We start from the raw sequence: 13,617 nt of genomic DNA on the forward strand, positions 1-13,617 counted from the left end.
TGCCAACTTCGCGACAGGACTTTGACTCGACAGGTAAACAGCCAAGAAGAGAAGCCTTGCAACCATGCGGATGAACAGCTCAAGAAGAGGAGGCTGTTACTTAGCCCTCGGCCAGAAACAAGACGACGAAATGGCGAGGTGAACAGCATGCGGTCCTGTACTTTATAGACAGCAGAGAAAACGATACATCCGCATTGGCAAAGCAGCAATTATATTTAACCAAGAATAACATTAGGGAAGAAAGTGACAGCTGTAGAAAGGAATGAAAATAATTGTAAAGCAAACTTCAACACCTAAAGATCTGACAGAGCAGCTGTGGTGCAGTGGTTAACACACTGAACAATAAACCTAGTGACCTGAGTTTGATTCCAGGCCACGGCTAACATCATTGGCAACTGATATCTCAACCGGTCTTGGGCACGCCCCTCCATCAACCCACAACGACCAAAATGGGGAAGTATGGTCAAACATTTCCCTGGACTGGCATAGTGGGAGGCATTCAGTCACTAGTGGATTGCCATAGGACTATAAAGATTATTGTTGATTGTTTAACAGCACAGCAATGCCCGCTGTGTTTTGATCCTCATACCATACTTGCTCGCATGCCCGCATGTCTATATTTATCGGTATATGACATTTGCTAAGAAGGCCTTGCAAGGAAGCATATCAGTGCACTATTATGACTGCACACATACAAACACTGTTGGCTGGGGACATGCCAGAATTCTTGAACAGACATAGTCACATGACTGCAAAAGACAATGACAAAGATCCCCTGTATAACATTTAAACAGACTGTTGGAGCAAGTTATTTTGGTGGGCACCTATAAAGGCCGACAGCACACAAAGGTGAGGTGGCCAACAGCACGCCCAGCTGCGTTTGTCTCCCCAGTGCTCATGTTGACACACTGCAGCAGGTACTTACCATTTAAAGCTGAGTCAACCTATGGTCGGCCCAGGAATGGTTCAAATATTCACCACTGTTATTTGTTGCGAACGGGAATCAAACTCGGGTCACTGGGTTCACCGCACAATGCACGAACCAATAAACTACGGCCCCCAATTACACTACCAACATGCCTACAAACACAGACATCCAAGGGTGCCAGCTCACACACTCGCTAACTTGACATCCTGGCATGCTCGTACACACGCTTATTCATCCGTATATGGGTGCCTACATTTGAGGTGACATAGATCTGTATTAGGGTCGTGAACATTTAAGTTGTTTTACGTTATCCATAATGACATTATCAGTTTACTAACCTTCACCAATCCACTGACCATGGTAGTGAAGTATGGTCAAACAAGCCCCATGACCGACACAGCGAGCGTGGTGAGGCCGTCATCCAGCAGTAGATTGACAAGGGGCTGCAAAGTTTTTGTTAACATTTATTTTGTATCTAATGGGTTGTCACTTGACCAATGACATTGGAACGCGGTGTGTGATTTAAACGTTCGCGTGCGCAAATCTGTTCAATGGATACTAAAACTGAACTAGATGTAATTACCGACACAAAGAACCTTTGGAACGGTTAATTAATTCCGAAAATCATTACCAAAAAATGAATAATCGATTAAGAACCCAAGTCTGTACAACTTTCACACAAACACACCCTGAGAGCGAGATAAGTGACACATTCTTTCTTCCATAACTTTGACATATATATGCATACAAGAACCAATAATGTGAACAACGTGGAAAAATAATTATTTTCAATAGGTTATTAAAAACCATACGAAGTAATGGAATTAATAACTTTTAACAGACAGAACACGTAACATTTATGCAAGACAGCAAACGAAAGATAAACAAAACAGGAAACATAAAACCGCAAGTGACTTACCTTGGCATTAACATAGGGGTCAAACGGGCCATGCCGTTTCACTTCTGACTTTTCACTCGGAATCTGTAAATCGGGACAAAATACCACAGCACATGACTATACCGAACCATGGGTCGAGGCAGCAGTGCTGCATATCCACACAACCAATCAGACCCACCCTCAAAACCATAATAGGATGCAAACCATATAAAGCTGAGATGTAGGACCGCTTTTCTTTGCCCGCATGAAAAGTGTCGAACTGATCTGCTGGTTAAATAATAGATGTATTTAAAACTTCAAGTATGTCTATGAATGGTTATGTATAGCACATGTGTGTGTGTATATATGATTACTATAAGCACAAAGTGGATGCATTACAGGTAACAATGCACATTTTTACTTTAAACAAATGTTAATTTACACTTAAAAATAAGAATTTTCTCAACATTCTGCCAAACATCATTTTGTGAAAAGGGTGAGCCCTAAAACAGTCATGTAAACATGGAAGTGTGTATCCTCTTATTTATATACAATGTAAGAATCCACTGAAGCTCAAGCACAGAGTAAACGTGTAAACAAATGGTGGTCCCAAGTCTCACTTCATAAACCTGATATCAATACGAACATTAAACAACAATGATGAATTCACAATAAATAACAATGGCATTAAAATGTTACCTGTGGAATAGGGTACAGTTCAAACGCAATTACAAGAATGATAATATTAACCGAATATGTATTTTTTTTACATTGCAGAGATGCAGTGTTATTAAGCATAACGAGGAACGATGATAAAAACAATCTTAAGGTAGAATTTACTCTTGAAACATAACATATGAATTGTGAGAGATGTCTTAAATTGCAGGGATTTAAGTGTGGAATTAATCAACCAGATAGATTTGGCGCTAATGTTTCAGTAAATAACTTTAAAACTAAACTTGGCCGAGTGCATGTCTGTACTTATGAACAACGGAAGTTAACAAAGCTGCATACAAAAAGGCTGGAGTGGTTATCGTTTTGAAAAAAGTGCGACACTGAAATGAGAGTGGTACTTGGAGGCGGGATTTTCGACTGTGTAACAGCTGAAGGATGTAGAGTGATTTTCTGCTCAAATAAGCAGAGACAGCACTCATGTCCTGTTTACACCCCTGAACCAGTGGTGGAAATCCCACATTCCTATGACAAGGTGGAGTCCATCCATAGGACAACCACTGCTGATTTTCCAAACAAGTGTTACTCATTTTATTGACCCCAGAGGGATGATGGGCAGGGTCAACCACACCCCACCCCTCCCCAACCAGGAATTGAACTCTCGACCTTCCGACTGCGAGCCGTCCGCTCGACAAGTTGAGCCACCTGGCCGGGGAGTGAAGGAAGCGAGGGCGAGTCGCGAAAGGTAGCAAGTCGGCCGTGATGATCTCTTTACCTTACGCTTGAGGTTCGGCGTAGTACGCACCTTCCTGTATTGTGTCGGCGACAGTGTTTACCTGCTGATTGGGTGGGCTGCGGGAAGGTCCGTGCTCAATCAGTATGCGCACGATGTCCGCGTCGCCCCGCCAGGCGGCCAGGTGCAGGGGGAAGCAACCCTTGGCGTCTGCCACGTTTGTGCTCGCCTCGTGCTGCAGCAGTCGTAATACGACCTCCCTGAACACACAAAGACAGCAGTCCCCCGTATCGCCTTTAACAGACTGTTGGGGGCAAATTGCTGTTAGCGAGCACCTATGAAGGCCAGAACGGCGCACGAGGGGGTGGGTAGCCAGCACCACGTACGATCGCCTGTCTCCTCCAGTGGCGATGTTTACACACCGCACCAGGTACTAATTTGAGGCCGAGTCAACCTAAGGGAGGCCCGGGACCGGTTCAGATATTCGCCACCGTTATTGGTCGTGAGTGGGAATCAAACTCGGGTCGTCGGGTTCATAGTGCAGCGCGCTAACCGCGACACTACCGCTTCCCACTGCACACACGCGCGCGCGCGCGCACACACACACACAGTGCACCAACCTCTGATCTCAGTGTGGTGGGGATCAGGGTTTGTCATGCGTGGCTCATCCACACAATAACCACGAACAACCCTGCATGGAAGCATCGTTTGTATTACACAGCACCTCTGAACTTGCTCCTCTCTATTTCTACTCAACACACCCACAGTGATATCTGGCTAAGGTGATCATTTATTACGTGTTGCTGCCCCTCACTTTTGCAAAACAAGTTCACTTGGTCGTTTTGGCTTAAATGCCTCCCTTACCTGGCCTTTTAAAATTCCTTCCTTAACTTATGATTCCCCTTATCTTGCACACGTGGTTAGTGAATCCCACGTGATCTGATGAATGTTTCTCTCTTTCGATGTATTTGCTACTCAACGTCATGATTTATTCACTGCTGTTACTTCCCTTTTTTCACTAGGGCCTACAACGGATGATTCTTGTAAAAAAAAGCTTAAGGCTGAATGTTTTTTTTTACCCACGTAATCAAAATCAATGAAATCAATCAATTAGAGGATACTGTATATCCATAACAACAGTATTGAATGTATGCCCTGCAATTACTATTTTTAGAAACTTTAAATGAGAACGTTCAAAAACACAAAGTGCACAGGACCTCATCCTGCGTCACTACATGTGCGGCACACTGACCTATCTCTCGCTGCAAAGATGTTATGGTTGGCGAGTTATACAGGGTTTTATAGACACTATAATAGCAGAGCAGTTTCCTCTTAAAAGCATTACCTATAAAAAACGACTTATGTTCACAGACTATATGCCAATGCACCACAAATCATGAACTTCCGATCAAACCACACATCATCAATTAAACCTTCCTACACACTGCCTTTAGACTTCAATCACAAACCTTATGCATCCCATCCTGCCAATGTCACTATTATAATGCTTTACCACATGTTGAAAGTGTACAACATAACAAACACTATCAAACAAACACAGTGCAAAAACAAATATCTCATGTATAGCCTGAACAGACTTTTTGGGCAAGTGCTGTTAACGAGCACCTATGAAAGCCGACACGACACAGGAGGGGGTGGGTGGCCAGCACCACGCCCGGACGCCTCCGTCTCCCCAGTGTCGACGGTTACACAGCGCACCAGATACTCATTTGAGGCTAAGTCGACCTAGGGGAGGCCCATAACCATGTTCAAATAATCGCCACCGCTCCCCATAAGTGCACACACACAATAAAAAATCAGCAGACTGCATACACCAACAACGTCCAATCATTCCACTCGTCAAGCACACACACAGAACACAGCACACTAAGCTGCATGCAACCAGTGCATAAACCACTTATCCCATTAATAATACTGACATACACATCAAGCAAAACATCCATGCAATGCGGTCCAACGACAATTTTCCTTAACTGAACAAAAAAACCCACCCTCCATGCACAAAGTGTGCACAAGCCTTCCCAGAGCTCTAAAAACTCCAACGTCCCTGCATCCACGAGCACGCCAATCACACGCACACCGAAGCAGTTAACACACTCGATGCACAGCGTGCACGCAGGCGAATTCACGTAACCCCCATGTACACGTCCGCTTGGGCACAATGGGACAAGCGTGCAGGGCTGGAGGGTGCGTGTTTCAGGTGTCGTGGGTGCTGCTCGACATGTGGCTGGTGCTGTGTGCGAAATGCCGAGGCAGCGCTCGTACTTGTGCCCGTTGAGAGCGGCGTGGTGGAGCGGCGTGTACCCAGACGAGTCTACGCAGTTCACTGCAGGTCCACGCCAGATACTGCACGCACAAACACACACAAAGACAAAGATCCCCCTTTAATGGACTGTTGGGGCAAGGGCTGTTAGCGAGCATTTATGATGGCCAACACGCCAAGCGTTGGGGTCAGTGGTTAGTCAGTTGTCTACATACCGTGCATAAGAGGTTCAACATACATATCTACACACCCAGTATTCATTTGAGGCTGAGTCGACCTATGGAAGACCTAGGACCAGTTCTGATATTCGTCGCCGATGCTCGAAGAGGAAATCTAACTCGGGTCACCAGGGCGCAGTGCACGAACCACTACATTGGATAACCCTTGCACAATCATACATTGGTTCACTCCATTTACAATTTATTACTGCAGTGATAAGCTTACAATAAAATAGTCATATTAAAAATCTGATTTTTCGTTTCTCCGGTAGCCCAGGAAACTATGAATGTTGGACACATGGTTGTATATATACAGTATATATTTATAGCTACACAGATATATTCTCTGCATCTCTATCTCCTCCAGAACCACAAGCACCAAATTCACAACTTTCTCAAATTAAAGTTCCAACACTCAGAAACCACATTATATTTTTAACTATTAACATTACAAGAAAATGCCTCGACATGAACGTTTACAGTTAAAATATGGCAGTGACTAAGAAATGCATGTGTGCGCACCACTGCACTCCATTGTAGACGTGGAAACTGTTAAAAGCAAAATAAACTAAAGCATGTGCATGACCGGCGCTCGCCAAAAAGGTGATGTGGACTCGCTCTTGTCGGTTAATAAATTAATGAAGGTGAGCAGCACCGGAATAGGTGAATTAAGAATTCAATAAGTAATGGTGCATGCGCACGCATGCATACACTGTTGTTAATCCCTTGCAGGTACGGCAGGCCCGTATCCAGCTATTTAAGTTGTGATTGTTGTACAAAATAATATACAGCCCTTTGTCAATTCACTGCTGGATTTAATACAAGCCTCCCAAACCAAACCAGGGTAGAGAGCGACACAACGGAAACAGCATTTGAATTCTGCCTGGCAGAAATGTTCACGACCAATCCTGTAAACTTGATGGAAGAAAAGGCATTAATTCTTCATCCAGCAGTAGAATGACAAAGGGATGTACGTGACATTACCTAACTTTACGAGATATACCATTATGGGGCTCATGATAACTGGCTTTGTGGCGAGTTTTACAGCCTCTACTTGGTGACGATGCATGGCACGGTAAAATCTGTAAACCCAAACCAGAAGTACCCCCCCCCCCCACGTGGAGTGCAAATTGGGCCTGTGCCACCAAAAAAACAAAAGTTGCAATGGAATTCCGGAGTTGCCCACATCAGGTGTGGTCAACCAGTTGATAAAGATCACACTCTGTACTCTACTGGACTACGACTGACCAGTGTGACCGGTTGGCTGCATTTGCATTCACAAAGAAGTGGCAACCCCCATTTTAATATCAAGTTTTTCGAAAACCAAAATATGTTATAAATAAAATAGCGGATAATCTCTCACATCAACTTAAATACTGTACCTACTATAAACCTATGAAGTAGGTCATTGCAAGTTCACAATAAACAGAAGTTGACCATACATCCGAGTTCACAGGAGGCCAATGAGAATGCACAGAAGCTCAGAGTGGTTTGCAGATTTTCATTTGCACACTTCACTAACTTCACAATAACGTATAATGAATCATGTTATGAACAAAAAAAACCGTACCACACAGACACTTACATATCAATGGACGTGATTACATTTTTAGTACACCTCCGATTAACACGGTTGACTGTGTACGGTGCAAACGAAATTCACCAGACAGTAAATACATACAATGGGAATTAGAGCAGTTTAATGGGGCGCATACTTATTAGGATTGTTTTGTTTAAAATATTATCTGATTAGTAGTGAATGGAAGAGTAACATTGGTAAATGTGTTTGGAGCAACCATGGTATTTGCCAACCTTACATGATAAAAGCATTGTATTGTTTTTATTATTATTAAAAGTGACAAGACTCTTATTAGCCGCTCAATGATTGTTTTCAAGTACGTAGTGATTTCCAGTGATGTTCCAGCAGGCTGGGCAGCAAAGAGTCTTCTGCGGTCTGCTTCAAAGTATGAAGAACACTTACTACTGTTTTCAGACACGCTTTTCCTGCCGATGATTTTTAACTGTAAGTAATTAGCAAATAGCTAACAAAACTACTTTTTGTGACAATTTAGAGTCATTAGGGGTACTTTCGTAGTTACAACAATGAAAGCGGAAACTTGGCTAAACAAGGCTTCAGCAACTTTATGATTCCTCGGGGGTCAGCATTGATTACTGGAGCTCGTCTCGGAAGACTAAAACATTGCACAACAGCAGTTGAGACACTTCAGGCTGTATTTTTTGCGCGGTGCATTCTGTTAAATATTGCAACATTGCACTATAGTTTGCAGCTTCTGATACCGCAATACTCTACGTAATTTTGCTATGCTTGTCAATTGTCGTGCATTATTCATAATTATTTTGCCACAGCCAAAGGGAGGTTCCACAGGCCATGCTCTGTATATCCCCCTCCTCCATGGCCGGCGATCCAGTGGAACGGGTTCACCCAAAACCAGACCTTGGCAAGGAAGTTCAGCTCGCTCAGGTCTACATCGGCACGGAAGCATTTCACGTAACAATTTTTAAATAAACAATTATACGTAAACACCACGTGGATAACATACTTGCCAACCCAATGGATTTAAGCAGTAGGCTACCATTTTTTTTCAAGAAAGCTTTTACCGAATATCACTTTTCGAAGCTTAAATTCTGGAAATTTAATTATTTCCCTTCTACGTGACTTTACCGAAAGAACCAAGAATATGAATCCCTGCAGTCACGAAAGCTTTAACGTAAAATCTTTGCCTTTACATATTGATGTTCAATGTTATATACTATTATGAATGTCATAAATATATCTTATTAGTCTTATAGTTTAAAATTAATGAAAACATCCTTAGGTTTGTAAGCAGTGTGGTGGTAACGCATGCATATTTCACAAAAGCCAGGAGACAGGATGGGTGGATAACGCTTACGTCACACACGTGAGAGACCTTAATCGACTGGGGCAGTTAAATTTCCTCGAAGAAAATATAACAAGGACTCTGACCTATATTTGCGGGGCTTAATTGTACTTCCCTAATGCGAGTATTAGCAGTGCATCCTCGTTTCCTCCCACGCCCATACTCGTAAAGGAAATGGCCAAACGTCCCAAGCAGGATGGTGGTATTTAAAGACCCTTGAGACTCGGTTAGAGGCTTTCACCAGGAAACAAATTAATTACTTTGATTCGACAATCATAATCGATAGGCAGCGAGCCAAATTACAGCACCTGCAGGATTAAGAGGTTACGCCATTTGCCATGCAGCCTCAGAGACATTCTAAAGGACCAGTTGGATGTTTAAGATGTCAGTGATAATGACTGAGCCAAATATAGTGAAGTACCACTAAGATGTTTATGATTGACCTCTAACGGCAAAGACTCAATGCCACTAAGGATAGCTGATAATTCCTGAATTGTGCTCTGTAATATGATTTGTTGTTACTGAATATAGCTAGCAGCAGGCTTTGCGTGCATTCTAACGACTAATATCACCATCTTCCAAAACGTGCCTAAAACACTGAGGGATTGAAGTCATGTCATATTTAGATTCAGCACCCTCTAAAACCTCGGGGGCCAAATTTGCATGACCACAGGTTAAAATCAAAGACTTCAAAATTTTGCCCCAACATTTGTGGTTCCCAAAATCAATTTTTTTCTTTGTAGTTTTCTAAATATAAGCACAGACTTGACTGCGTTTGAAACAAATGTCAGATCTACCGCTCTTCTAGAACATCATTTGAATCTACATCATCAACTCACGACTGCACATGGGGTGCATTTTTATTGAATTGTACCTTAGACAGCAATTTGCGTTAAGTGTATAAAACGACAGACTTTGTGGTATATCTTAGTCATGGGTGATTATAATATATAGCTGTGTTCATCGTCCTAACTTCGACAGTTCTAAGGCATTGGCAACACACAATCATGTTTATCTGATAAGGGTCCCATGTGATCATCAATACCTCTGGTTGTTTCATGCACTTGTGTTATTATCTGTTAAAGATCCCTCAAGCATTTCAGTTGAGGTAAGATGTTGAAATCATTTCAACCAGTAAGTTAAAACGATTGAAGTGAAATCGTTTAATAATGGTTGATACTTTCATGGACGCCCAATGTCTTTGATTTTACATACACGTGGCACTGTACTTGATTTCTAACACAATAATGGTGTAAAAGGTAGTCTTTTTTTACATAATTAAAGCAAATACTGTATGCGTACTGTGATTGACAAGACAGTTGTACAGTTGCAAGAAATAAAAAAACATTGTTGTCCAATCACAAAGACTTTGAAAAATGTATCACTTATTTTTGTTTAAATCTGTCTGGAATTTATTAGCACACAATAGCAGTTGCAGACAGCGTTTACACATGGGACAATCTAAAATGCAATGCGGAAATACTAAACTTTGTTCCCCAAAGCAATTAAAGCATTGTAAAACTCATGGCTGCTTTACTTGAACTTCTACACTTTAAATACATTAACTAATGACGACATGGATAACAGAAACGAATGCTTAGTTGTTGAATGGGTGAGATAACACAAGCGAGTCGCCGAAGACAGTAGTATATGGAGGGAAGGGCAGACAATGCAAGATAAGTGTTGTCAAAGTGGTGTAATTATAGACGCAAAGTTAGACAAGCCAAGGCAGCCGAGGTAGCTTGCCCTCGTGAAGGCAGAAACTCCATGTGCCAGAGTAAAACTAAAGATGTGGTGAACAACAAAATGAAAGTGTGAACAGAGTTGGGGAGAGTAAACAGATGGCCATGGGGAGAATAGTGTGAAAAGCGAGGCGGGTGTGGGGGAGAGATGGGAAAGGCAGTAAAGTTTCGTCGATTGTGTAGAAATAAACAAAGCGATGGTTGCTGTTACTTGTGTCCCTTTCTCCCACACGCCAGTCTTTTATTTGAATGCTCTCTCTAAAAGCAACGCCACTACTGTATTTTCTTGGCAAAGATTTTTTTTCCTGCGGTTGAACACACTGTAATGGTTATTCTGCAAGGTGCAATGCAAACATTACTTCACCGCTTTTGCGTGCCTTCCCGTACCCACGAACAAACCTGTCTCCCGTGTACCGGACACTTTGTTGAAAGGTCCAGATCCACACACACACATGGTCAGGACCATGAAGAGCACTGCTCAACTCATCAGCAGTCCCATTCACCTTGTTTGTTCCCAAGCTTTGCTCACAATAACCCAGAGAGGCCCAAGCCAACACCGCAGAAGCCTCACCCTCGAGCCAGGAGACAAACAACCACCTCGCTTGCCCAATGCCTAGGGCGCCCGCTCACCTATCCAACAGGTGAAGAAACCTCCTCTTGCCTGATCAGCCTCAAAGCTTGTGCCCAACCCAACCGCTCACCCCCCTCACCTCATCACGAGCCAACTCTCACCTTGCTCACCTGGCCATCCGAGCCAGATTTGACTGCTCAACGCTCGGCCAGAACCCCATGGGCCCCCCTCACCCACCCAGACCCACAAACCTGGTCAACAATAAAAGTTGAGTCTCTCTCGCTCTTTCTCACCTGGTCAGTCCACCCCCAAAACGCCACTCACCCGGGCAAGGCCTTTCTGGCCCTGCCCGGATGCCACGGTCAGGCCCCGCTCTCACCTGGTGAGATGAAACCAATGCCCTCCCTAAGCTCACCACACTTTTAGCAACAGAGACCCCCCCCCCACCCCCACAGTGCTCTCACCTACCTCCGCCAGGTAGAGGAGGTAAGCCCCCCTCTCACCCACTCAGCCTCACCCTGGGCCCCCCCCTCCCGCTGTGCCCCCCTCTCTCACCTGGTGAGTAGCCCGGGCAGAGCCTGCACGGTGGCCGAGCCGAGGCCGCGGCGGCTCGCCAGCAACTTCTCCACGGCCGCCACGTTCCCCGTGCGAGCCGCCTCCAGCAGCTCCTGCTCGCGGCCCATTCCTGCCGCGGCAGTGTCGAGTAGTGGGGGGGGGGGGTCAGGTCAGGTCGTGAGGTCAGCTGGGGTCAGGTCACGAAGTTGTGGGGGGGGGTCAACGCGGAGGGGGTCGAGTGCTCGCGCCGCTTCCGATCGGCGACTCTCGCAACAAACACGAGGTGGGGGGGGCGAGGGGGGAGAGAATCGATTCTTCGAGTTGGTGCGCTCGCGATTCACGAGCGGGCAAGGAGAATCGATTAGGGGTTTCACGAGGGGGTTAATGCAACGTTTAGAATATTTTATGTGCAAGAAATAAGAGCCGGTTTGTAGTATTTCTGGCAATAAAACAGGTGGTGCTAAGATGTTCAAACGCCTTTTGCAAGGACTCAAACACTGCATTAATCACACACAGTACTTGCGGTGAACATGCAAACAAACATGATCTGATATTAAATGATTAATCTATGGCATTGTCTTTGAAACTGATTGGCCTACACCAGAAACAACAGCAGCAGCAGCCTTGTTCTTCATGGCCTGGTCTCGCCACCACTGTCAGACCAGAGAACAACGCCAAAAGGCGAACAGTACAAAGACAATGCCACACGTATCAGAGCATTTTTGCTCGGGGTGAGCAGCTATTTTATTTTTGCCCGTATCAAAGTATGAAAAACAAGAATAGGGTTTACTCGTTCCGGCAATAAAACAGGTGTTAAGATGTTCAAACACCAAATAGATACCTTTTTGTAAGCCTTGATTTCTTATAAAGTATGAAAAATAAGAATATTTTTACCCTTTCTGGAAATAAAACAGGTGTTAAGATATTCTTGGTTCTTTCGGTAAAGTCATGTAGAAGGGAAATAATAAAATAATAAAAATAAAACAATAAAATTCTCACATTTACATTTTGCAAGACTTTATTCCTTCCAAAAAGGTTTCTATGTAGTGTTTGAACATCTTTACACCCGTTTTATTGCCAGAAATGGTAACACCTATTTTTTTTTCATACTTGAGCTGTGAAGCTTTTTCTTCACAGATGTCCAATAATAAAAAAAACGATTGGGGTGCAAAATGGAGAAAATTATAAGAAAGTCACTGAATATAAATAATAAAGTAGTGCATTATTTAAGTCCGATTTATCAAGATTGGGCAAAACAGCAAAAACAAAATCAGTCCCAGACCACACCAAGATAACACAACAGCAGTATTCCCTCAATACAATGGTACATTAACAATAAACTATCGATACGCAGTTAAATTTCGATTTAAAGCTTTCGTGACTGCAGGGATTCATATTCGTGTTTCTTTCGGTAAAGTCACGTAGAAGGGAAATAATAAAATAATAAAAATTCAACATCATACAATTGTCACGATGTTTCGATTGCAACACAAGCAATCATCATCAGGTGTGAAAACCACAGCAAGAAAGAACCAAGAATATCGATACGCAGTTAATGTTAGAACGTTCCTAATCATAATCATTTATTAATCCTGGAGAAATCCGATGAGCTTTTGGAGATGTTTTTCATCTTAAATGACGCGTGTTGTTTTAAATCTTGCGAATGACGAAAAAAATCCCATTCGCAACGGGGATAGCAGCAGTGCATATTGCAAGCGACACGAAGTCATGTGTGTACAATAAGCAACTTAGCCTGCATTAAATGCGCTCTGCGTTATTATACAACACGCCGGTTGTGCGTGTGTAACTGGTGTAAATGTTGATTTGAAGCTTTCGTGACTGCAGGAATCCATACTCTTTGGTTCTTTCGGTAAAGCAACGTAGGTATAAAATAATGGTGTAAATGTCCCACTGACTCAACGCGTATTGGCAGCCAAGTCCCAATGCCCTGCTCCCAGCATGGCTAATTCAGATTTGACCCTTGACACCGCATTGCAAGACCCACTTGTCCACCACCACTGCATTATAAATCTGGCACCCGCTCCTCGGGATGGGCTCACGAAGAGCTCCCCCTTAGACACGGGGGCTTTTCTGGCAGCGGGTTAAAAATTTGCGTGCGATTTATCGAGATCCTAAG

General features: G+C 43.6%; 1 protein-coding gene across 4 annotated transcripts in view; it reads right to left on the minus strand.

Moving 5' to 3' along the window:
• The window catches only part of LOC144718659 (ankyrin repeat and SAM domain-containing protein 1A-like), a 52,827-nt gene extending 41,057 nt beyond the window's left edge, over positions 1–11,770 (minus strand). For all 4 annotated transcript variants that reach the window (XM_078594080.1, XM_078594083.1, XM_078594082.1 and 1 more), the window contains exons 1-4: positions 11,481–11,770; positions 5,497–5,577; positions 3,314–3,470; positions 1,848–1,910 (exon numbers count right to left, since the gene is read on the minus strand). In XM_078594080.1, the coding sequence (XP_078450206.1) occupies positions 1,848–1,910; positions 3,314–3,470; positions 5,497–5,577; positions 11,481–11,608 (429 nt within the window). In that variant the 5' untranslated portion in view covers positions 11,609–11,770. The remainder of the gene's footprint in view (positions 1–1,847; positions 1,911–3,313; positions 3,471–5,496; positions 5,578–11,480) is intronic.
• Between the last annotated feature and the right edge of the window lie 1,847 nt (positions 11,771–13,617).

This window comes from Lampetra planeri, chromosome 5, assembly GCF_965212315.1.
Source record: "Lampetra planeri chromosome 5, kcLamPlan1.2.h2, whole genome shotgun sequence".
Classification (NCBI taxonomy): Eukaryota; Metazoa; Chordata; class Hyperoartia; order Petromyzontiformes; family Petromyzontidae; genus Lampetra; species Lampetra planeri.